Source organism: Mustela nivalis, assembly GCF_964662115.1.
Source record: "Mustela nivalis genome assembly, chromosome: 1".
In the NCBI taxonomy this organism is placed as follows: Eukaryota; Metazoa; Chordata; class Mammalia; order Carnivora; family Mustelidae; genus Mustela; species Mustela nivalis.
The window spans coordinates 52,443,716-52,470,722 of NC_139020.1; the positions used below are offsets into that span (position 1 = coordinate 52,443,716).

Below are 27,007 nucleotides of genomic sequence, written 5' to 3' on the forward strand. Positions count from 1 at the left end.
CTTGTCCTAGTAATTAGAGTATTCCTTGGGTGATATATATATATATATATATATATATATATATATATATTTTTTTTTTTTTTTTTTTAAGATTTTGTTTATTTATTTGAGAGAGGGAGAGAATGAGAGAGGTCGGCTGGAGAAGCAAACTCCCTGCTGAGCAGGGAGCCCGATGTGGGACTTGGTCCTGGGACTTCACGATCATGCCCTGAGATGGAGGAAGTCACTTAACAACTGAGCCACCCAGGTGCCCCTTGGGATATATTTTTTTTACACAGTCAGAGCTTTTAAAATGTTTGTTGCTAAGAGTCCAATTTAAAATGTTAATGCATGAAGTTTACTCATTTGCATTCTAAAGATGCTTTATTTAATGGAGTCAACTTTTAAAACACCTACTGAAGGCCTCTGTTAGGACCAACCAAAAACCCTTCCCAAATGCCAATACCTTTTACTGTCCAGGCACATCACGATACTGTCAGTCAAGCATTCGCTCTACAGGGATTTTATTTTCTCCTCTTTTTCATTCCTACTGTCATCACTGTCATTCATGAAATAATTGTAACATTTTTGGATGACTCCAGTAGCCCCTACATTATTCCCAAAGTGAAACAGGAGCTCCCAACATTTTATTTGATCACATTTATACAAAAAGACACAACATGTCATCAAGTACAGAAATACCAATTTATAACCATCTTAAAGGCAAATATAACCTTACAAATTTTCACTTAGGCTAGAAATGTGAAGGTTGGTTCCTTTTGAGGGAAGATACAATAAAAGATTATTCTTTGTGCCTTCAGTGTGATCATCTGAGCTGGTTTCTCACCTCTCTTACACATTTTTCCCCCAACAGTACTCTCTAAATACGGGACATCCATAAATCTCTTTAATCATATTCTGTATTAAAATCAGGGGTCAGTGACTTTGTGTAATTTTATTTTGAACATTCCAGGTATCTTTCCTTTCAAATATCTGGAAAACGATGCAGAAGAAATAATCACAGGAAGAAAGTAATTTTACTTCTAATTGAATTAAAGTCCTTGGCAGCAATTCAAAACAAGGCTGCATATCCAATTGATACATGTATATCCATTTCTATTGAAAAGAAGATCGTCTAGAATTTGTGCCATCCGTAAGCTCAGAAGCCATGTTCTAGGTTCCTTGGGTAGGGGAGGAGTTGGGGACCACAGTATGGAAACATCCCTCACTTCACACCTCATGCGGTGAGCCTGAACCATCAGGGCTGGGCAATATGCTACTACAAAAAGATGTGGAGGAGTTCTGGATGCAGAAGGAAAAATGTTTTTTTTAAGAAAAATGTTTTGTGGAATAGCGAGGAGGTGAAAGAAAGCTGTGAGTTTTATTGCTGCACCCAGAGTGATACTGCTTCAAAGAAGGTCTCCAGAGAGGTGATTATTCAACTTACTTAGTATGCTGTGCAAACTCTGGCTTGCTTATTCAATTTATTAAATAACACAGATGTTTCAGAAGGAGAAAAAAGTATGTGACACCTCTTCAGAGGCATGACTAATGGGCCATTAGGACAGAAATGAAAGGGTAACTACTCGCCGCCTGAAACAGCTAACTGACACGGCGACCATGCATTTCTGAGGGTTTCCGTTAATTACATAAAATTTCAGTTTCCAATGAATTCAATTAAACCAAAGTAGGGCAACAAATGGAAGGAAAAGTTGGTGAAGAATAACTTGCTAAAAATGCACCCTGGCTGAACACATAATGTTTTATGGTCAGGGTTTAATATTTCTTTCCTATTGGACTCTGACTGATTTATCAGAGCTTCTTGGCAGGCACGCAACCTTTAAAATCCTTTTCCAATAAGCATGCCCATCCAAAGTAGCAAAAAGTAACAAAAGATGTCTCGAATCTATAATTAAATTTGAAGGATAACAGGATGTTCATTTCAAGTAATGACTATTAATACCATGCCCCTTTATAAAACTTTCAGATTTAATTTTACCTTCTGGAGGGTCAGGCCTGGGTCTTGTGTTCTTTCTAGCTCAGAGATTAGTACAGATCCTGGGACACAGCAGCTGCCCAGGAATGTTTCCTAAATATATGGATAAGTATATGGATTTGAGATGTTGCAGAATGATGGATAAAACAATCCATGTCTGCTTCCATCAAGTAGAATAACAAATGATCTCTATGCTTAATTAAGTTTGAAAACAACCTGTCCTCTAATAGAAAAAAGTAAACAAGCATATAAAACAAAAAGAACGGATTTAAAACAGGGTGCCTGGGTGGCTCAGTGGGTTAAAGCCTCTGCCTTTGGTTCAGGTCATGATCTCAGGGTCCTGGGATTGAGCTCTGCTCTGGGCTCTCCACTCAGCAGGGAGCCTGATTCCCCACCTCTCTCTCTCTGCCTGCCCCTCTGCCTACTTGTGATCTCTGTCAAATAAATAAATAAAATCTTAAAAAAAAAAAAGAATGGTTTTAAGTCAGAACATATGAACTCTAGCTCTGTACCAGTTTGAATAAAGAGAACACTGAAAAATAGAGACATACTGCTCTGTGGAGTCATGTCCAGACTTCATAGTCATACATTTATTTCCCAGTGCATCTACAAGTTTAGATACAATCTTTGACAATATCCTGCAGAACTATGGAAATGTTCACTAACTGTTTTTTTACTTCTCATATTCACCATCTTTTAGGTGAAGTCCTGTGAGCAGCTTACGGAGGTCCCGATGTGAGGCTTTTAGAGTATCTGTGGTTTGTCAACTGCATTTTAACCGGATTAACGTTGTAAATTATAAGAATTTTGTTTTTATTAAGTAACAAGCATTTTGCAATAACATGCTTAAATGATTGTCAAACACTGCTATCCATATTATATAAAAACAGCCAAAACAGATCTGCTGGTTGGCAGGAAGCACCACTTTGTGAAATCTATATGTGAAGGTAGAAATATTCAGGTTAACCCAAAGTGGAAATGTTCAAAAATTGATGCTTCCTTTAACTTCTAAGATCCCACTGAGATAGAACAAGTGTTGAATAGCACTTTGCAATTCGCAAACCTTGGCCCACGAACAGTTTTCTTCAGGGTAGCGAAAACATGAACCAGGGATCACCATGCAATGCTGATTCTTGGTGTAAAAACGTAATAAAGAGAAACTCACAGTTTTACTGCCTCTAGCTTAGTGCCAGTATTATTGCAAGTGGAAACAGTATAATGTGCCTCAAAAATAAGTGGACAAAATCAAAATGTGAAAAGTTGAAGATAATCATCCAGCAGCTACTGAATGGAACAAATGGATCTTAGGTTTAAAATTCTTAGAACTTATTCTCAGATCTTGGGCATAATAAAAGGTATTTGAAAAAATATAGGTATTTTCTCAAAAGAAAAATGAACAGAACTAAGACATTTGATCTATTATATCAACAATTTATCCAATTTATCTATTTAACATCTTTTTAATGTAATCTTAAGTCTACTCTTTACACTACCTAGCATACAGTCCATAAACACTTAGTACCTACCACGGAGGAGGCCAGTAGCACGCTAGAAGAAAGGGATTCCAAATTAGGTTCTTGAAGAGAAAAAGGTAAATATGTAATGTTTACAGTACAAATACAATGAGGTAAGAGTTTACAGGGACATATACAAAATGTATCAGAATATTTATAATTGCAACATGTCTTGTGTGGGAAGAATTAAAAAATAATGTTGAAATAATGCTTTTGAACATTTTTCATTAACCTATATGCAAAATTTTTGATCAGATTAAAATAATCACATTATTTGCTAGTAGCAGGAGTCTGATGAAATTTGAGCATTATTTCAACCTTCTGAGTATTTTTGTATTTGTTATTTTTTGGTTCCTACTTCACTACTTCTTGATGACCTTCTTTTGAAACTTTACTCAAAGACTAAGTTGTCAGTGCTTGGCAATTTATGCACTTCCTCAATTTCTAAAAGTAAAACTGAGAAGTATTTCACACTAATAAAGAAAAAAAAAGTGAATGTTGACAATTTACACTATGATTGGGCACATCTTTACCTAAGTCCATTAGACCAATACAAAAAATCATGAAGTGAATCAAGGAACTGATTAGCTGCTGGCAAGAAGAACTGTATTATTTGGAGAATGCACAGTAATATACAGAAAAGCTGTGGTGATGGGAGGGACAAAGGATTCATAACACAGCCCTGGCAACAGGGAAACTCTCTTGGGTCTTTGGCACACAACTTACTTATTTATTGCAAAGAGTTCACAAACTTTACTACATAAAATGTATAGTATTGTCCCTGAAATTGTAGAACATAGGTTCCTTTCAAGAAGTATACAAAAAGTAAAATAAAATCTGTGTGTTTTATATTCAGCCATACTCTCTTACTCTGGGCTACAAGGTAAACAGCTACTCTGTATGATGCTTTCAACAATAATCTTTAGTGAGCAAAGATTTTGCCAAACTAATAGGACCTTCTGACTTTTAACCTACTTAACTTCCAAATCCTATGCAAATATCAAGTTAAAGCTGCCAAGTCCTGCCATAGGGACATATGTATGTCCTTGCTCCCAGACTGAGGCCCCAAGAGTAGAGGCCTAAGACATAGGCCATGTGTGGGGCCAAAGAGTACTGGGAGTTTGCTTCAGCCTAAAATTCTGGTCTCTTTAGGGAGAAATACAAAGTTTTTAGTTTTTCTGTACCGATGCGAACCATACCACCACCTCAAAGTCATAAGTCAACCCAAAGGGGTGACAAACACAATTTCCTTCTATTTACCCTGAGATACTGAATGGGTATCAGGTAAAACCAATCATAACAGTCCCATCTGTCAGTCAGGCACTGAGTCAGTTTCTTGGAAACAGTTCCTATTGATTGATGTGAAATACACTTGCAAACATAGTTCTCTCTTCTACCAGAGTATCTTATTGAAAGTCATTTATAAAAAAACACTGTTAAGTCTGCAGAACAATTAATATAACTTACAAAATGTGAAAATCCTTATATTTAATTACTAAGTAATGAGTTCAACAGCACCAGTGGTCTCAGGAGACTATTCTGGGTTGGACAGATCAAGGACTAGGATGGCTCAGGAATGGGGTAAGGTTGTCAATTATATACTCAATAGCAAAGTCTTAAAAAGGTTTGAAAATTGAATTGTTTGCTTTCTAAACCCTAACAATAATATTGACTTCAGTACTGACTGTATTAAATAGCAGTTAAAAAATGACTTGATCAAAATATCCTGTTACTCCTTCAAATACTCAAAACTGGAAATTTGTCCAAAGATCCATTTTCAACCCCCCCAGCCTCTGTTACAGATAAAGAAATATAAAAAAGCCCTTACGGAAGCCAGTTATTCTCTAGGTCTTAGTCTAAAACATTAAATCAATCTATATTTATTGAGGTACAAAGACTTATGGCTAAATCCAAAAATTAAATTATATAGGCAAAAGAAACAACATAAAACACAGCAAAAAAAGAAATTATATAAAACAGAAAATCAAATATATGAGATTTTTTTTTTAAACAACTACTCAAAGAAAGCACTTAACAGACCATCTCTGACTCATTAAGATGAACAAAGCTGCAAGGAAAAATAGTAAGAGGGCAGAGAAGGACGACATCAGTGTTGCTCCTTAAACCTGGATCATACCTGCCATGCTGTGAGGCAAGAGGTGCACATCAAATGCCCACAAGGCTCAATCTTGACATCTTTGTCATTCTCAGCACAAATTTTACAGAGCTGAAAAGTGGAGCCCATTTCACAATATAATTCATATTGTTCCTGGAATTTCGGAGGGAAAAAAAAAAGGCAGTGTTAACGTATTTCTAACATGAACTCTTAATATTGAATTTTCTCAAGTACAACGACTTACAGTAAATTCCTCACCTTTGAGCCTGTCAGGAACATGTTATCATTTAAGACATGTTTTAAACTGTTAATCACAATTTGGTCTACAAAGTTATTTTTTTAAAACATTTGAGCTTTTATCTGTAATTGTATAAGCTTTTTTAATACTACAGATTATTTAATGTTTTGTACTGTTCCTTTAGGAAGGGACTTGCTTCAATGGTGATTTAAAAGACAAACTTACGGTTTTAGAAGAAATTATAAATAACTTTAGTTTCTTTGTCAGTGCCACATATGCATCTAATTTTACTGTAAAACTGCAAATACACACACACAGACACAAACACACATATGACTCTGACTGAACATCAAATTTTATTTCCGAAATACCTTTAGAAATTCCAGAACAGAAGAGAAGCAGCATTGTCAAGCACTTCTTGCATGCTGTGGACTGTGGTCCACATTTATTATTTCATATGATCTCCAAGGCATAATAAGATACATCGAATTAAAAAAATACCTGAGGCTCAACAAGTTTAAATTGTTTTCCTCAAATTCTGTATCAAATCTCTAAACTGCATACTCTTTTCCCAATATAGTACTTTAAGGAAAACTAATCACTTCAGCAACCAAAAATTGTTTTATTAAACATCTATCTCTTGATATACTAGTTGTGAACATTTTGAAATAGTAAAATTCTTGGTGTCCAAATACTGAAAAGATCTATGTCACAAAGAAGATATAAATATATCAGTACGTGTAAAGAAAATATGAAAAAATGTTAATAGGGATAGAAAAAAAGGAATTATGGAAATAAAAATTTAGTTAAATAAATATTTACTTATTTCAGGTAATAAGTGTCTCTATTAGGTACCTGGCCCTGGGCATGATAAATAAGTGACAATATTTAACCACTAGTCTACTGAAAGATCTTATACTCTGGGTGAAAAAATATATATATACATATATATACACACACACACAAAGATACACATGCAAATACACACACATTCATATATAAATTGTGTCCACCATAAAGTGTACATATGTGACTATTTAATCTTTAAAGAAAATAAGAAAAAAAAAAAGACAAGAATGGATCAAGATGAAAAATAAATCCAAAGCAATTAAAAATAAACTGGAAGTCACAGAAATCTCTAAAACAATAGCTAAGGATTTATATTGTTATGACATCCAAAGGACCGATTTGCAATTATTAAAAAGTTACAATGAGCTAAAAGCACCGATACAAAACTTAATGGAAGCAAACGGTAAGTTATTCAAATATTTTATTGAATAATTTAATGGAATGATATTATTCCTGAATACGTATTTTTAAACCATGGTTTTATAAAGAGGAATTGTCTTTTGTGAGTATCCTTTTACATGTATTAGAACATAAGGAATCACTACATAACTAAAAAAAAGTCAAATATATTTTATACTTTAAAACCCATCCATCAGCTACACATGCATCAACAAATACGCTTCACATAATAATACCAAGACCACTGGGACGAAATCTGGAGAATTTGAAATAAAATAAAAAATGTTACCTCTTGTCTTCCTCCAAATCTATAATTTCTGGTTCTTATTTGTGTTATTTAATATACAAAGCACAAAAATATATAAATTATAAAATATTTTAAAAACTAGACTATATGTAAAACAAAATACTCAGGTTCTCCCTTTCACCTTCTTCCTAATTCCCCAAATCTTCTTAACTCCTCAGTTAAGTAATATTACCAGTTTGGCATTTCTTAATTTTAAAGCTTTTTTTTTTTTTTTTTTTAAAGACTTTATTTATTTATCAGAGAGAGAGAGGGGGAGAGAGTGAGCACAGGCAGACAGAATGGCAGGCAGAGGCAGAGGGAGAAGCAGGCTCCCCGCCGAGCAAGGAGCCCGATGTGGGACTCGATCCCAGGACGCCGGGATCATGACCTGAGCCGAAGGCAGCTGCTTAACCAACTGAGCCACCCAGGCGTCCCGGCATTTCTTAATTTTAATTTTAAAAAATATATTCATATGTTCATATATGGTAATTTCTTTCTTCCTTCATTTCTTTTCAGAAATTGAACTTACATATAATGTAAATTTACAAAATGAAATGTTACATAATTGAGCTTCTCAGTAATGGGACTTTTTTACATAATAATGGTGCCAAGGTTCCCATGTGGCTGTGTGGAGCTACCTCCCTCCTCTTAAAGACTTTACAGTATAATGCAGTATGAATATACTATGGTTTACTTAACCTATGATTAAATAGTTTATAATTTTCCCTTTTAGGAAAAATGCTAAAGTGAATATCCCAATGTACAGATCTTTCTGTGTATATGTGAGTGATATGTACAGAATCCAGAGTCAAAAATGTTTTTATTTAGATTTTGATAATTAACTGAATATTACCCTTAAGAAAAGCTTACTAAGTTACACTCCCATTCAATCTATGAGGTTGCCAACGACGGATTTATAAGAATATAATTATTATCTTCAATAAGCTTCAAGTACTCATTTGACTCTAAAAGCATACCATTATTCTAAACTTCCTTGGAGTTTTCTAAACCTATGGCTCTCTCCTCATATCATTTTACTTACCAATAGATTTTCCTATCTATCTATCTATCTCCATAAATGGCATTATATTGGAAGCAAGAATAGTAACAGAGAAACTTCTATCCAAAAGAAGGAGAAAGTAATGTATTTTTTTCAAACACTCTTGGAATCCCTTAAAGTATGTTTTGCATGAAACACCTGTACATAATTTTAGCTACAGTATAAGAGGATGCTTTTTATTTCAAAAGCATTAGATACTTAACAATTATAAAGGGGTTACCAGAAATTATCCTTACCTGTGTAACTTTTATATGGTCATGAGGTGTGGGTTCACACAATCCAGTTAAATCAGGATTATAACTCCTCCCATCAGGATAAAGATAGCTGGGTTATAAACAGAAACTTTATTACTACAAATATACATTCTTAAATTGCATCTAAGATTATTTAATCAGATTCTTCCATATTTAAACCTACATGCTGAAGTTTCCTTTTTATGTAACTTATAACAAGAAACTTTATCACTGTTTCCATAATATTACCAGTTATCTTAGGACATTTAAAATCTAGAAATCATTTTCATATAAGAAATACATAATGAATATGGACTCGGCCACCAAGCAACTATTTCCAGTTAAATACCTTTACTAAAGGTCCTTTAGGTAAGTTAAACTTTTATTTTTCTGGTCATTCATGGTCTATTCCAAAATACTATGAATGTTACATCTATTTGCAATGTGTCTTTCATGTGAAGCACAGTTCATGTTAGAAACATCATTTAACAACATGCTTAATAACATGAGGGGAAAAAATGGAATTAAAGCCAGCAAGTTTCCTACAAAAGTTATGCAAACCCCTCCATGCTTCCTGTTTCTCCAGTTTCTCATCCTCTGCCTTTCCACCTCACCTTCCGGTCACTCCTATGTGCACATGAGCCCCCCCCCCCCCCGCAACGCGCTTAAAGAAATTAGAAAATGCTACAATTACATGTTAGCTACAAACACAGAATCATTTATAAATGTGAGGCTCCACTGTTACAAAAAAATTAAAATAAGAACTAAAAGTTATAGCAATAAGACCATCTTGTTAAAAGGTTTTATTCATTCAGACATTGATTTAAAAATGAAGTTTATGGTGTTGGTAAATACCTATTTTTTATTTTAAAAAATGCTAATATTACTGCTGGGTCATGTTAATGATTAAGTTATAGAGTTAATTTTGTTTGGTAGTACTCTGTTCTAGGTTGCCTGAATGAAAAATTCAGAATATATTACTACTATGATCAGTATTTTAAGGGGCAAAACCATACCAAAACTGTTCTGTGAAGTAACAAGAAATCCTTACCCTTAAATAGTCTAAAAATATGCTTGTAAGTGTTAAAATTCACCTAGTAAGACCAGGAAAAAAATGAACTTCAAGGACAGACAATTCTTGTATTCTCACAGGGTAAGACACAAATCAGTAGATCAGTGAGATATACACATATAACATATACCTATAAATATATATTTTTATATAAATTTATATAAATATTTATAAATATATATTTATATATTATATGTATATATTTACAATTTAGGAAAGGAGTTGACTACATCTAAAATGACAAACTTAGCGTGTTTTTAGAGATGGATTATTATAAATATTAAGTGAAGAGTGCTAAGTGAAAGTTGATAAGTAACTTTCTTCTTATACCCTAAATAATGACCAGTTTTAAAGTTATTATATAATATTTTGCTTATCACACTTAAAAAGCATGTAGAAATTCCATGAAGAATTCAAACCTGAAAGATTAATAAAATGACAATGAGGTTGCTAGAGGAAAGGTTAGAAGGGTCTAACTAATGTATAAGGGGCCATTCAGTTATTACTCTCCTCAGTAAAGAAGGGTACTACTGTTGAGACCTTCTCAATGGCAGGGAAAGAATAAAGAATCTCAGTTTGTTATGGAAGTAAACTTCTTTATTACCTATGTTATACTATATTGGATTAGCTGACCCCGATGATAGCTAGATCAGATAATATCTTGTGTTTTACTGATCTTAGTGGAAAAAGAAATCTATCTGATATATCTATTTTAATATAGATATATAATACATCTATATAGATATATAGAGATATCTATATCAAAATAGACATAAAATAATATAGATATATTCCATTATATCTATTTTAATAAAATCTAAAATCTGATCTAGTTTTAATTAAGATTAAAATGTTAATCTGACCTATTTTAATGTAATCTATCACTAAAGTTCAAATTCAACTAATTAAATGCCTCTGAAGGGGTGTGTGTCTGTGTATGTTGTGTGTAAATATTAACATCTGATTTGCGTTGGAGTTCAGAAGCTAAACTACTGAACACAATATTATAATTAGTTTTTTTACTGGCTTTTAAAAAATAGATGGAAGGCATTATATACAAAATGAATAAGCTGTATCAAAATTAATACATGTACAGAGTTGCTCACTCATAACCTCTATTTATAAAGTAAAACTTTACAGAGTACTTTCTTAAAAACAAAACCCTGTAATCACAGTGAATCAAAAGTTACATATATGATCCTTAGATGCATTACAAGTAAGGTATAAATAACTGAGGATAAAAAATGTATGATAAGTTTAAAAAAACAGAAAGACAAACTTGTTAACAGTTTGCCATACAATTCTTAAGTAACTATTTTTTGAAAGCTCATAACTTATAAAAAATGCATTTTTTCTTCATATGTATCCTATCACTTTTTTTTCTTCTTTGCAATTATTAGAAAAGGTGTAACTTAAATTATTTTCTCTTTGCTAACTCTTGTGGGCTTTCCTGCTAGCTTTCTATCACAATCTGTGCTGTAGCAAATAAAGGAACATCCATTCCTGAGTTACTCAATAAGGGCAAAGGGCAAGAAAAGTGAGCATGATTATATGACAAGGGAACAAAACTATACAGAAAAGAGAATAAAAAGATGAAGGGAATGGCACAGGATGAAAACAAACGAGAGAGATTTACTAGGAAGCCTCCTATCAGATGGTCTAAACTGTGTGGAGAAAAAAAGTCATTCTTATTCTAAAAGACAAAAGAGAATTAACTTATTTTTAAATTTTAAAAAAGAACAGCTTAAGTTAAACTGAATTCAGCTCTTAACATATGATTCTGGAATAGGGACTGAATATCAGTGTGACTAAAGGAAGAAAGACACAGAAAAAGTGGGGAAGGGGTAAGAAAAGCATAAGAAGAAAGAAAATCTGGTACTTCTAGTCAAACAAAAAGGAAAACTAGCAACTTGAGGGTTACACGAAGCAAGAGAAAGTCATTTATTTTAAAGAATTATCTTTTTAATAAGTTTTTTCATCTATTTTAAACTACTTTTAAGTGCTTTTTTTTCCCCTGAGAAAGATACAAATGCATGTTCTAATCTGATACCGGAATTTACTGGCTGTCATATATAGTTTAGTCCAAGCCAGTTACTTTAAAATGAGTATTTGAAAAGAAGAACAACTAGAACTCAGGAGCACTCCATTCTTCAGTCTTGAAATAAAAAAACAAAAAACAAAAAACAAAAAAAACAAAAAACCAGCCAGATCATGAGCCTCACTATCTTTTCTCTCCATTGCAAAGCAGTGTCTGTCTTTCATTTGGTGAATGATAAGCACCCTGACTCCCATTTCTCATACTCACAATCCTTCCCTGCTGCCGTCAATCAGGGCTTGAAATAAGGGCTTATTATGTGGGATGGTCTGTAAGATATTGCCGTCGCCTGTCACGTAGCCGATGGCCCACTGTCCCAATCTGGTGCAGCTTAACCGGAAAATGTAGCTGTAAAGCATGATAAAATGATGTTTAGTCACATTCAAAGTGTCTGTTAACTACTACACATCTGTTGGACTTCTGTAAAGTCAAAGAATAAATGGAATCATTTAGAATAACCGAAATAAGGTTTTGTCTTCTGATTTTTACACTGTTGTCCTTCTCTGTTCATTGATCTGTAAAAGCAGCACTGACAATAATTCCACTTAAACACCTCCAGGGCTGTCGGACAAAGGAACTGAAGTGGATCCACTTCAATATCAAAGGCTCTACTGCCATCCCCACCAGCAGGAGCTCAGATGAACCAGTGAGGACACAAGTCATTTTTTGGAAAGCAAAGTATAAAATTTAATTTGTTCACTTCAGAGAGAGGTTGAGTCAGTTTCTACCATGGAATTCAAGATATCACTTTGTAATTTAAAATTATGCATTTTAAGTTAATGACTTCAAGTCACTAATTTAAGTTAATGACTGGTTTAAAAATATTTTTTGGTCTTTGGAACGTTCCAGCCATTCACCTCACCTTTAAATGAAAGATCAAAAGAGATGAGCTATATTAATGAGAAGACAAACCAGATTAAGCTCATGGCTGCCCCCCAACCCTGTCAGGTTCAATGTCCTGCAACAGGAAGTTAAAATAGTTTAAAAATAGAAATCAAATTAAAGACAATGACACGAAGACTCTGACTTGGTTTTAAATTCATTGTTATTTATTTATTAATATAGCTGTCCGCTTATTTCATTTGAGATCACTTCTCTTTATCTAAGTGTATTGCACTCAATCTTGCTATCAGGATAACCATATCTGGGTTTTAAAAGCCCTTGAGCAGCTCAAAAGTAGGTCAACAATTTGTTGGCTATATTTGAATACCCTGATCATTCTACATACCTAACAGAAACTTTTATCTCCTAATGTACATTAGTTACTGATGAACCAAGTACTATAAAAATAACTTTGCAGGATAAATTAACATAAATAATAGCTGTACAGTCATTCAGTTTAATTAACTTGTGTATCTGGTACTGCAAGTTGATTTCATCTTTGAAGAAAATGGGGTTCCGAAGGAAAGGAGGAAGTTGTAATTTCTAAATAGTAAGAACTTCACACTTGTTTTAGAACCTTTGGAAAGAACTCCTCAAGAAAAGTCCAAAAATGTATTCTTCCACAGAGCCTGACATAGGTTATCAGCCTTCCAATTGCTGGAACCCTTAATCAGAATCACAGATGAAATAATTCCACACAGACTTCTCGTTCTAAACTGGATCCCCTCCAAAAGCAAAACCTGAGAAACTCCTATGTCCTTGCAATAGGTCTTACTATTTTCTGTAGTATGAAGCTAAAGAAGAAGAAACACTTTCCAAGAGGAAGAAACCATTAAACAGGTATTCTGCAAAACGAGTATTATCAAAATCATTTGATCTGTTCACTGAGTTTTCTTAAACTTTGCATTTTAAATACCACATCACACTTTAAATGATTTACCATAGACTGACCATTTCATCTTTGCCAAAAACTTAGTAGAATAAACTGTTACAGGACAAATTGGGAAGAAAAGGCAGGCATCCTTTTGAGGGCACTGTCCTTTTATTAAAGGAACTATTCCCAGAGTGATGAGGCCTGGCTTTTGCTCCCAACAGTGTTCTCTCCCAACATTATTTATCTCCATAATCTTGAACAAGAAAACACAAAAGTGACTCAGTTTATTAATTTCACAAATAATTTCTGCATTAAATTTGTATGATGTGTAATTCCAAACATAGCACATCATTCAAATCTGACTCCAAAAACAAGAAGATACTTTGATCCCAATCTACAGAGCAAAAATTATGGAAAAATCTGGTTATGAGAGATCCCTGACCAAAACAGAATGACTCATCTAAGCCACTGTCAGCATCTCAATGAGAACCAACTCCCCTTAATCTAAATAGAAGTCTTCAAGAGGAGCCAAACTGTTCTCTGTACCCACTACCTTCTCGTTATATATCATATAAATTCTTAAAAATAAAAAAGATGGAAATATTTTTCATGGCAGAGAAAAAGGAATCAACAGTATTGTCTTGTACTAGAGACTACTTTGTTAAAGGACAAATACCATTTGCACAACAAATGAGATAAAAATGGCATTAGCAGAAAAACATAACCCTAAAAAACAACCAAATGCATTCCTATAAAGAAGTGCTCCTATATGGAAATCAGAGTACTTGCGGATGTTGGGATGGCATCTCCTACTAAACTATCACTGTATGAGGAGGACAGGTGTCCACCGTCACTGCCGCCGTATGCAGCACACTGCTTGCCACAGCACAGATGCCTATTATGTAATGCATTTCTAAATGGCACATGGGGAAAATGCATGAATGAGGAAAGAAACGGATTTTCTGATCCCAGATCTGTCATTGATAAGGTATGATATCTCAGCCAAAGCCACATGGGCTGACCAAACAGCCAACCTCTGAGTTTCACCTAGTTTCATCATTTGGGAAATAAAACATAAATTCTGAAGCTACAAAGAATGACAAAGTACTACAGAAGAAATTCTTTAAGACAAGAAATTGGTTGGATTGTAACAATGGGCTTATATATGTTTATATACTTAGGTGTGCTCAACACACATATATGTAAACTTAAAGGTACTTATATTTGTTTATATTGTATGTAATTATAAGTGTTTATCATAGAACCAAATTGAAGATCTTGAAAAATACCCTAAAGTACTGAACATGAAACTGATTTATTTTGTCTTCAGCAAAATATTCAAGTATTCCAATATACACATACAATTTTATACACAAACACAGGTGTCATCAAACAGACAATACCCTCTACCAATATGAAAATCAGAGCTCTGAGACTTAATGAATTTCTAAGTTTATCAAATTATGTGGCACCATATCCTCCTTAACTTCATCAACACAGAGTTTCAGCATAAGTATAATGAATGGATTAAAAGGATTCAATTAAGAATGTGGTCTATTAGCGTTTTCTTCCCTCTGCCCCCATGGGTGTTACTGATTTACTTAAAAATGAACAAGAGAGGACTTTTCCTCATTAGAGATACCACATAATATTGCTGCTGAAAAGTCTTACCTTCCAGGTTTGGTGCTGTACTTCTGCAGTCGTGCTTTAACTTCATCATATGTGAGAAATGCCATGTAACCCGGATGTGTGACAGCTAAGAAATTCCAATTCCGTAAAATAGAGCCCCAAGGCTAAAAATGTGAATAAATGAAAATATATTATCTAGATAACATCAACCACCAATTATACCCCAACACATCATTTAATATAGTTACTGAAATCTCCTAGATATTTTTAAAGTGAATCTGAGCTTCAGTAGCTTAGGTCAACCTTTACCATCTAACAGCAAACATGCAATACCTTGCTCTCTTTTTAGAGAAATATTAGGCAGAAAACAGGACAGAATACAGAGAACAAAAAGAAAACTACATACTTTTGTCACAAATTCTATTCCCAACACAGCATTTGTGGTAATTCTGAAACATAAAACACATCACTTTTCTGTTCAAAACCCTCTAACTTCGAGTAAAAGCCAAAGTCCTTACAAATGGTCTAAAAAGACTACAGGGTTGATGCCCAGTTCCCTTTCCTCCCCATCTGTTGTGACACCTCTACTTTCTGCCTCTTCTCCAGGCACCCTGGCTTCTTTGTAGTGGGCTTGAAAACAAAGGTACTCCCCCGCCCCAGAGTCTTTATATTTGCTGATGCCTCTACCAGAATTCTTCCTCCAATGACCTAAGTGATTGCTCTCCAGTGTTGCTTCCTCAGTGAAGCCTTCTCAGACCACTCTATTGCAAACTGTTAGCTCTCATCACATTCCTTATCTCCTGTAGTCTGTTTTTTTCACCTCTGTACCTTTAAGGTATCTAATTTTATAGAACAAGAAGCTATACCAGGAATGTAAGTGATTTGGCACCCGGTCACACATTAACCAGAAGCTACATGAGAATAAGGAACGTGTCTGTCTTGCTCACCAAAGGGATACCAGCACTGAAGCAGTCTCAGAATACAGTGATCAGGGAGGTGTAATTGTTGAAAAGCTCCTCTAACTAGTTAGTAACTTGTTTAAAAGGCCTTGGCTCCCAACCTACCATTCTTTCCATGGTAACATACTACTGGGCTCACATTTGGTTAATTCTTGCACAATCACAGAAGGTTTATGATTTAGTAGTGAGTACGTTAAAGATCTTACACAGAAATACACAAATGAACACACACAGAGTTTGCACCATTCTTTTAGGTGCTCAGTTACCCCTCCAGTTACCAGGGCAAGAGAAAAAAAGGCAGTCAGTGATAGACAGTTTTGCTTGAGGATGTGCATGAATCATCTTGACCATAAGGCTGAAGCTACATTTATTCCAAGGACGTAGCAGCATACTCTATCTGATGTGCCAGATTATTAACTCATATCTTCTATAGAAAAGAAGAAAAAAAGGTATTTGATGTTGCCAAGTGAGCGTTACTTAAGTAGTCATCCCAGATAGGATCATTGGTAGAGGGCTCTTGCTTAAGCTTTGAGACTTATTCCTCATTATTGTTAAACAAGTTTCAGATTCACAAGGCAGAATTCTTCAAGGATTCTATCTCTTGAGATGAGGATAACAAAGGAAGGAAAGATTTAGTAATGAAGAGTTCCTTAACCTTTTCTGACATAACAAGAAAAACCTTCAGGGTATTCCTCCGGCATGCTAAAATATCTAATTGGGCAAAAAAGGAGCTCTGGAGGGCACTATTATGAGAGGTTGTGTCCAAGTATTTAGTGGTGGTGGGGGGGGACGTGTTTCTAATTTTCATCTAAAATCATGACTAAAAATTACATAAACAATACTTGGAATATCAGTATAGGTTGTTTTTTTTTTTTAAATAAGAAATAACTGCTAGTAGAGGCGATGGGTTTTGTTTTGTTTTGTTCTACTTCCCCATCTACAAAGAACAAGGATGGAGAGAATATAAAATATTTGGTTCACTTCTATGAAGTCTACAAAAACTAATGGAAGAGTTGTTTAAAAAAATGCTGAACTTTACAGAGAACCAAAGTGCAGATTGGAATACAACTGAAAAACAAAAGAAAGAAAGAAAGAAAGAAACTGTAGTTCTGAGCCAACTGCTACAGTATTAAGCAACCATTTCTTGGTACATAATCCAGAGGGCTAGCTTCTAACTACAAAAGTATTTGTGTAATAGAAAGAGTCTGTGTCCTGTTTTTCCAGTGAATGCAACCCACATTCAGAAACACATGGTAGTTACGTGTTGTTGTTAGTTTTTCTTTTTTCTTCTTCTTTTTTTTTTTTTTTAGTTTTGTTTTGCTTAAAGAATTTTGCCAACTAATGGCTTGAAGAAGGCAAAATCAAATGCTTTGGAGAATAAGAATATTTTTGCGATTTGTTTTTAGATTAAAGGAAATGTTTTCACACCCACTAAAACAAAATTAGAGATTCTTTTTTTTTTTTATTTAGAGATTCTTAAATGACTACAGAAATTGAGTGAATTGAGGAAGCTATTCCATTCTTCCAGAATACTACTATTTTCAAGAATAGCCCTTTACTGACTTATAACTTCTGTTTAAAGAGGGGTCTGGGCTGGTCTGTCCAGATCCACTCTCTCATTCCTTGCTGTAACAGATGACTTTCCTCTTCTTCTTTTGCTCCCTATTCCATAGTCACAAATACATTCCCCCACAACACATATTCCTTATGCCACCACCCCTCAGATCTCTTGCCCCATTTCTCAGCAACCCAATCTTCTCTAGTAGTAAGGAAATGGAAGGAGAAGGGGAGCAACAGTCCCAGGGAGAGGGAAGAGAGAAGCAAAATCCCCCCATTTCCATTCCAGGATTTTAGCACCTGCCAGTTCCAGCATCTCTGAACTACCTGGAGAGGAGAAAGAGAAGATTAAAGGCAGAAGAAAGAGGAAATGAGGGAGGTAGCCACTGCAAGACTGTTCCAATGACTTCCCAGCATTTGTTCAAGTTCTGGCAGAATGTAAGGATAAGGGAAGCAAGGAAAAGAATGTAACTAGTAACCAGCTTTATGGTCTTTTCTTCCCTTCTTTCATTTCCCAGACAATTCTCAACTTCATCTCCTAGTGCCCAGTGATGAGTTCTTCCAACCCTTCTGCTATGTGAGATTCCAATCTTGAGTGTTGTACCTCACACTTTCAGAGCCCATTCTGCTAAATACCCCACTACCACCAACTTAGAGGTGTTAGAATTCACTGCTAATGAACCATCACCACTGTGACGGCAGAGGAACATATGTTCATCCAGTTACAGTACTCATAAAATATTTTTCATATAGGATACATAATTATAACTTAAGAAAACCTACTACTCAATTTTTAAAGTTGTATAAAAATAAAATTTCAGTAAAAGTTAATACATTTACTTTTCTATGCATGGAACTAATTTTAAGGTACATGTATGATTAGTTAAAAAATCTGAATAATGAAACCAAAAGAAGTGAAGAATCACAGAGGCGTAATGGAGCTAACGAGAGTTCTTCATTTACTTCCACAATTATATCCTTTAAAAGAAGAAAAAAAATGAAAAAAAAATAGAAGAGACTAGGCATATTTGGTCTACAGGTGTTTTTTGGTTTTGTTATTTAAAATTTCTCAAACTCAATACCCAAAAACAAATAATCAAGTCAAAAAATGGGCAGAAGACATGAACAGATACTTCCCCAAAGAAGACAGATGAATGGCTCACAGACACATGAAAAAATGTTCATCATCATTAGCCATCAGGGAAATTCAAATTAAAACCACATTGTGATACCACCTTACACCGGTTAGAGTAAGAAAAATTGACAAGGCAAGAAACAAATGTTGGAGAGGCGTGGAGAAAGGAGAACCCTCTTACACTATTGGTGGGAATGCAAGCTGGTGCAGCCACTTTGGAAAACAGTGTGGAGGTTCCTTAAAAAGTTAAAAATTGAGCTACCCTCTACCTTACTATAGAGTAGTACAGTAATTGTACTACTGGGTATTTACCCCAAAGATACAGATGTAGTGAAGAGAAGGGCCACATGCACCCCAATGTTCATAGCAGCAGTGTCCACAATAGCCAAAGTGTGGAAAGAGCCAAAATGCCCTTCAACAGACAAATGGATAAAGATGTGGTCCATATACACAATGGAATATTACTCAGCCATCAGAAAGGATGAATACCCAACTTTTATATCAACATGGAAGGGACTGGAGGAAATTATGCTAAGTGAAATAAGTCAAGCAGAGAAAGACAATTATCATATGGTTTCACTTATTTGTGGTAAATAAGGAATAGCATGAAGGACATTATGAGAAGGAAGGGAAAAATGAAGGGGGGGGAAACGGGGGGGGGGAGATGAACCATGAGAGACTATTGACTCTGGGAATCAAACTGAGGGTTTCAGAGGGGAGGTGGATAGGAGGATGGGTGATATAATGATGATTTAAATATCTGGTGATGGGTATTAAGGAGAGCACATATTGCAAGGAGCACTGGGTGTTACACACACAAAATGAATCATAGAACACCACATCAAAAACTAATCATGTACTGTAGGGGGACTCACATAACATAACAAAAATAAATTAAAAAAATTTTTTTCACGGTAACTCTACTTAAAATGATTTGTTTCCTCTCATCTCAGGAAACATAAATAAGACACACATAACTTAGAGTATTAAGAATACCTGCACTGTTTTTAAGTGAAACAGCTTATAAGAAAATATGTGCACATATTAAATAATAGTTGGGGTAAGTGTTTAACCAACATTAAGGTACCCTCATAACTTTCACACATAACCTAGGCATTCTAGCATTTAAAAAGTCATCCAGGCTCCCCATAAAAACACACTCTTCCTAGAATGAACAGTTAGGTTTAAGGCAAGAAAATAATTTTTTTCTCTTCTTTCACAATGGAAAGAAACAAAACTTCTACTACTTCAAATGTCTTTGTGTTATGTGAAATGAACTATTTGTAAAATTATCAAAAACCTTTAAAGAATGGAGAGGTTCTGTTATAAAATGGTATTATAAAATACCATAAAAATAGTATTGGCTAACAATCGTTTTATAAAATGTATCATTAAAATCATTGAGAAAAGTAAGCTAATGGCGTACATTGGCATACCTCTTTTTATTGTGCTTTGCTTTACTGCACTTCACAGATACTTTGTTGTTGTTGTTTTTGTTTTTTTTTCAAACTGAAGGTCTGTGGTAACCCTACACTGAGCAATTCTATCATGCACCATTTTCCAATAGCATTTGTTCACTCCAAGTCCCTGACATTATTTTGGTAATTTTTTAAAAAGATTTATTTGTTTATTTGAGAGAGAGAGAGAAAGAGCAAGCAGGGGGAGGGGCAGTGGGAGAGGGAGAGAGAATCTCAAGCAGACTCCCCACTGAGCACAGAGCCTGAGACACGGGGCTTGATATCAGGACCCTGAGATCATGACCTGAGCCAAAGTCAAGAGTCAGACATTTAACTGACTAGCCACCCCTGCACCCCATATTTGGTGATCCTTAAAATATTTCAGATATTTAAATCATCATTATATCTGTTGTAGCAATCTGTGATCTTTAATGTTGCTACTATAAATTTTCAGGGATATCACAAACTGCACCCACATAAGATGTTAAAGGTAACCCAGAATGTGTGTTCTGACTGCTCCACTGACCAGCCGTTCCCCCATCTCTCTCCTTTTCCTCGGGCTCTCTATTCCCTGAAACACAACAATACTGAAATTAGGCCTATCAATAACCCTATGATGTCCTCTACATGTTCAAGTAAAAGAAAGTCCTCACACTTAGCTTCCTTTAAATCAAAAACTAGAAATGATTCAGCTGAACGAGGAAGGCAGCTGAAAGACAACAGAGACTGAGAGCTAGGCCTCCTGCACCAAATAGCCAAATTGTGAAAGCAAAGAAGTTCTTGAAGGAAACGAAAAGTGTTAGGCCAAGGAGCACACAAATGATAAGAAAGCAAAACAGCCTTATTGCTGATACAGAGAAAGTTTCACTGGTCTGGAGAGCAGACCAGACCAGCCATAACCTTCCCTTAAATGAAAGCCTAATCTAGAGCAATGCCCTAACTCCTTAATTCTAGGAAGGCTGAGAAGGTCAGGAAACTGCGGAAGAAAAGTATGAAGCCTGCGGAGGTTGGCTTATGAGGTTTAAGGAAAGAGGCCATCTCCGTAACATAAAAGTGCCAGGTGAAGCAAAGGTGCTGATTGATGTAGAAGCTGCAGCAAGTTATCCAGAAGATCTGGCTGTAACCACTAATGAAGGTGGCTACCTTAAACAAGAGGTTTGCAGTGGAGATCAAATGGCCTTCTGTTGGAAGAAGATGACACCTAGGACTTTCATAGCTAGGGAGGGAAAGTCAGTTCCTGGCTTCAAAGCTTCAAAGGACAGGTTGACTCTTGTTAGGGGCTAATACAGCTGGTTACTTAAGTTGAAGTCCATGCTCATTTACCATTCTGAAAATTCTAGGGCCCAAGATTTATGCTGTATCTACTCTGCCTGTGCTCTAGAAATGGAACTACAGAGCCTGGATGACAACACGCCTGATTACAAACTGGTTTACTGAAGAGTTTCAGCCTACTTTTTAAATGTACTTCTCCAGGCAAAAGCTCCCTTTCAAAAATATCAGTGCTTGTTGTTGATGCACAGTCATCCAAGGGCTTCGATGAGATGTACAATGAGATTAATTATTTTCATTCCTGTCAACAGGAATGGATCAAGGATTAATTTCACCTTTCAAGTCTTTTTATTTTTTTTTAAAGATTTTTTTTTTTTTATTTGAAAGAGAGAGAAAGAATATGAGAGGAGTAGAGGGAGAGAGTCCTTGAAGCAGACTCCCCACTGAATGTGGAGCCTGATGCAGGGCTCCATCTCATGACCCATGAGATCATGACCTGGACCGAAAGCAAGAGTTGAATGCTCAACCACTGGGCCACCCAGGCACCCTCAAGTCTTATTACTAAAAAGATACATTTTGTAAGGCTATAGCTTCCTTAGATAGTGATTCTGGGCAACGTTAACTGAAAACTTTCTGGAAAGGATTCAATACTCTAGATCCCATTAAGAATATCTGTGATTCATGGAAAGAGGTCAAAATACCAATATTCATAGGAGTTTGAAAGAGGTTGATTCCAGCTCTCATGGATGACTTTGAGGGGTTTAAGGCTTCTGTGGAGGAAGTAACTGTAGATGTGGTAGAAACAGCAAGAGAACTAGAATTAGAAACGGAGCCTGAAGATGATACTGAATTACGGCAATCTCATGATTAACAACCTTAACGGCTGAGGAACTGCTCCTTAGGAATGGGTGAAGAAAATAGTTTCTGGACAGAGAAGCTACCCCTGGTGAAGACGCTATCAAAACTGTTGAAATGACAATAAAAGATTCAGAATATTAGTTGATAAAGCAGCATCAGGGTTTAAGAGGATTGACTCCAATATTGAAAGTTCTACTGCGGGTCAAATGCTTGTGAACAATATCACGTGCTACAGAAAAGTTGTTGGTGAAAGAAGAACAATCAGCGCAGCAAACTTCATTGTTGTCTTATTTTAAGAAATGGCTGCTACCACTCCAGCCTTCACCACCCTGATCAGTTAGCAGTCAGCAACACTGAGGCAAAGACTCTGCCTCAAAAAGATTACAACTCATTGAAAGCTTGGGTGATAGATTTTTTTTAGCAATGAAGTATTTTTAAATTAAGGTGTATACATTGCTTTGTAAGGACATGATACTATTACACATGTAATAGGCTACAGTATAGTGTAAATGTAACTTTTAGATACACTAGAAAACCTAAAGAAAAAAAATTCTGACTTGCTCTTGCTTTATTGTGATATTCACTTTATTGCACTGGTCCGGAACTGAATGACCCTGCAGCATCTTCTAGATGTGCCTATATATACCAAGGGAATAATCATGAAACTAGTGTAAACTGAAAATATGCAAAAGCACAATTTCTGCAATCATTAATCTAGTTTCTTATCCTATACACCCAGGTAGAATTATGATCCTAAAGTTGTAATAAAACAAAATGTATTCTATAAGTATTGTTGACAAGAGTTAATTTGCCTTCTGTTAACAGGTCCTTTCATAAATTAAAAGTTAATCCCCCACAATTTGATTTTCTTACATAAATCAGTCACCAGATCCTTGCAAACTCATGCCAAGGAGAATCATAAATCAGAGAAGGGAAATTCTTATGACATGGGAAACATGAAAACCAATATTATACTCCAACATTTGTTGAAAGCATGTTTCAAACAGAATAAATCTTACTATAGACTAAAACAATAAAAAATTGCATCAGAATACAAGCAAGTCTGTTTTCTGATCAATTTACCTCACTTAATATAGAATTACTACAATCATAAAGATTTTAAGTGGAATTCTTTCATTGTGTGACTACTTGAATTGAATGTCATAGATGATATACAATTTAGTGGCAGAGTTAAATTCAAGACACAAATTTCAAGTCTTCATGTCTAATTCCATGAAGATCTACAAAAGAATAAAATGACAGCATCCAGCTTTCATCATTCAATTACACTTGCTTCTGAAAAGCTATGTGAAGAAATTTATAAAGGACAGATTAAAAAATAAAAACAACAGGACTAGAAGGTTAATGTCACCGTCATGCATATTAGTGAAGAAACAAGAAAAGAAAAACAAAAACAAAGCCTAAATTTTCCAAAAGAGGTATTTGTTAAATCAATGACATACTATTTTGATGGACTATTATGTAGCAAATGAAAATTAATAATTTTATTAATGAAAAAGATTTACTGACATGAAAAAATGTTTATAACATATGATTGAATGAACAATATAAGTTGTAAAACAGTATACACCATTGGAATATCCTATAGAGAACCTGATAAATTTACTATTTATTGCCAAGTTTACTCTTTCCTTTTTCACCAAATGAATGCAGGAGACAAAGGGTTCGAGAAGTTAGGATACAACCTCAGCAAATGCCCACCTGTAAAATTTGCATTCTGTTAGTCACTGGGCTAAAAAAGACAAATTAAAATGAAAAACTAAATAGGAAATTCAGAAACCAAGCTCTTCTGCCTGAATCTTCTCAAAGCTAACAAGCAATCATCAGCCTCATAGCACTTGGTCCTTCGAACTTAAGCCTTCAACATACAGCAGTGACCAAAAACTTACATCAGTGACTTCAAAATTAGAGACTACTGAAAATGACATGATTTCTCATATGTTTAAGTCTGTGAGAGAGCTGTACATACACACGTACACACAAATGAACCCATGCACCTCACATGCACACACAGGGAGGGAGATCAGGAGGGAGGAAAGGATGAAGACATAGGAAGCTTACCTGAAAAAGCCTGGTAAAAATATCAAATTCAAAAACTGAAATGTAATCATTACAAGTTAAATCAATTGTTGATTTCAGAGCCATTGCTTCCAGGCCAGAGCTAATCTGATGAACCTCATGAAGGCACTGTCTGAATACTTTCCATGGTACAATAGTTCTGTGCAAGGAAAAGAAAAATAAAGAAAAAAAAAAAAGGAATTGAATCAAGTGTAATTTAAGACTAGCTTTCACTGAAAAGCACAGTTCAATCATAACATTAATATAATCAATTGCATTTGTACTAAAAGACAAATAGTTGACAAAAAAGACTAATAGGTGTTCATAATTTAGAACACCGGTAATGGGTTTTGCTAATTGGCTTATTTTCCATTTGCTAAGAATGGGACAAAAATCTAAGTCAATTTCTCGCTCAAACAATCCTTGGCTATCAAAATATTTCCAAAAATACATTCAAAAGAAGTGATGAGGTCAAAGTTCTGTGTGTCTGACCTCTTGTGTACATAAGATCATTTGACTTTAAATCAAGTTAAATTATTCCCCTCTTTATTTCTTTAAAATAACTCTAAGACTATGGGTGCGTACAATAGTAGGAATTCTTTATTCATGGCACAAAAGAGTAATCCACCATTTTGAGAAAGCTCAGGTGGAAAGTCAGGAGGGCATTTTAGCCATTACCCGCCTTGTATTCTGCAGAAAAAGAGTGCATTATCTAACCTTTTGTATTAATACAAAGGGAAATTTTAAATTGTTTAACCGACCACACTGGCTAGCATATAGAAACATATTTATTCAAAACTTTTTACTTTTCTTAAATATCATGCAGCAAAATTTTTATTAAGTAACACATTTACATAGTTTAAAAATTTAGAAGAGGAAAAAAAATGATATGCAAGGAAGTCTCCCAGTCTGTCCTCCACCTGGCCAGTTTCTGACACTCACCACCTCCTCACCCACCATGAAAATAAGTAATACTCATTATTCCTCCCTTAGTTCATTTTCCTCCTTTTGGAATGTTAAATGCCTACTCCTGAATAGGTGAAAGAAAGAAATCATTCACGTTTTTAAAATTTTAAGCTGCTGTTTTCACAACAGGACATCATAAGAGCTATACATACCCTCCTATAAGATTATAAATATTTAAGCCTTAGGTTTTTCTTTATTAGTATCTCTTAAGAAGTAAAAGACTCAGGCAGAATGGAGTACTCCGGCCCTATGCTATACTAATCCTCCCAGTGAAGCACTGCCATAAGGGTACAATTACATATTCATTCAGTAATTATCTACTGCAGTGGTTGTCAAACTTGAGCATTCATAGGGATCACTGAAGGGCTTGTTAAGACAGAAATTGCTGGTCCGCAACCCAGGATATTCTAACTCACTATGACTGAGGTGGGGCTGGAGAACTTCAAGTTCTAATAAGTTCCCAAGTGATGCTGACACTGCTGGCTGATCTGGGGGCAACACTTTGAGAGTCACTGATCTCATAATTGCTAAGGCACTGTGGGTAAATACAATTATGAAAATATACAATACCATCTGTCCTTGAAAAAGATACACACAGGGTAGAAATAAGACGTGTAATACTTAAAAAAAAAAAAAAAACCTGGGGTGGGGTGGGGTGGGATATACGAGGAAGTACTGGAGGAATTCAGAGAAGGAGTGATCTACGGCAAGACGAATAAATGAATGGTGGGGCAGGCTGACGATACTATGCTACTTTATAAGAAGGTGTAGGTTTGATATACCACTAAAAGAAAGAAAAATATGAGGCTGAATACATCAAAAGGCTTTCCTCTATGTATGAAAAAAACAGGAAACCACAGAGAACCGAAGAGAAACACCACATCAGACACCATTTAGAAGAAACACACGTCAGGCTCTGATTAAGGTTAACAAAATGCTGCTGTTTTAAGAAAACAAGGAAAACTTCTTATGATAATGTTAGAAGGCTAATTGATTTATGGCAAAGTGAAAATATGCAATTGTGTCCAGTTTCATTACAGTTACCGCTTAAGCAGCACATTTTTCTTTTCCAAATTAAGGTTCAAATATTCAATGCATAAAAGGGACATGAACCATAATATTCGAATTTTTAAAAAAATTATACAAAAACTACTGATTTAAGAATGTTATATGTTTTATTTTTGTATGCACATGTTAAGAGAAACCTGTCTTGCATATGAAGTATAAAAAGTACATCAACTGGATAGACGCCTTTGATATGTTATCATATAAAAGTTATCTTCATCCCAATATTTAAGGCGCTTGCAGATCATAACTCTTTTCAATACCCAATGATTTCCCAGAACAAATTGTTAAAAAATGTATGAACTTCTAAAATTGTAGTCTAACATACCACTTTGGAACAATAATTTACAAAGGAGCAAGCCACATTTCCCTAGTACTTGTGTAAATGACACTTGTTCACAGTTCACTTGTGATAAAGGTCCAAACAAGCTTAATTAAGG

The 27,007-nt window shown here is 35.0% G+C and overlaps 1 protein-coding gene across 5 annotated transcripts in view; it reads right to left on the reverse strand.

The window, feature by feature from the left end:
- The window catches only part of CBLB (Cbl proto-oncogene B), a 222,142-nt gene that overhangs the window by 87,556 nt on the left and 107,579 nt on the right, over positions 1 to 27,007 (reverse strand). For all 5 annotated transcript variants that reach the window (XR_014302290.1, XR_014302291.1, XM_082696877.1 and 2 more), the window contains exons 5-9: positions 24,540 to 24,696; positions 15,265 to 15,386; positions 12,048 to 12,185; positions 8,674 to 8,761; positions 5,627 to 5,758 (exon numbers count right to left, since the gene is read on the reverse strand). Coding sequence is in view for 3 of the 5 variants with exons in the window: in XM_082696877.1 (XP_082553003.1) it covers positions 5,627 to 5,758; positions 8,674 to 8,761; positions 12,048 to 12,185; positions 15,265 to 15,386; positions 24,540 to 24,696 (637 nt within the window). In the remaining 2 variants the exon portion in view is untranslated. The remainder of the gene's footprint in view (positions 1 to 5,626; positions 5,759 to 8,673; positions 8,762 to 12,047; positions 12,186 to 15,264; positions 15,387 to 24,539; positions 24,697 to 27,007) is intronic.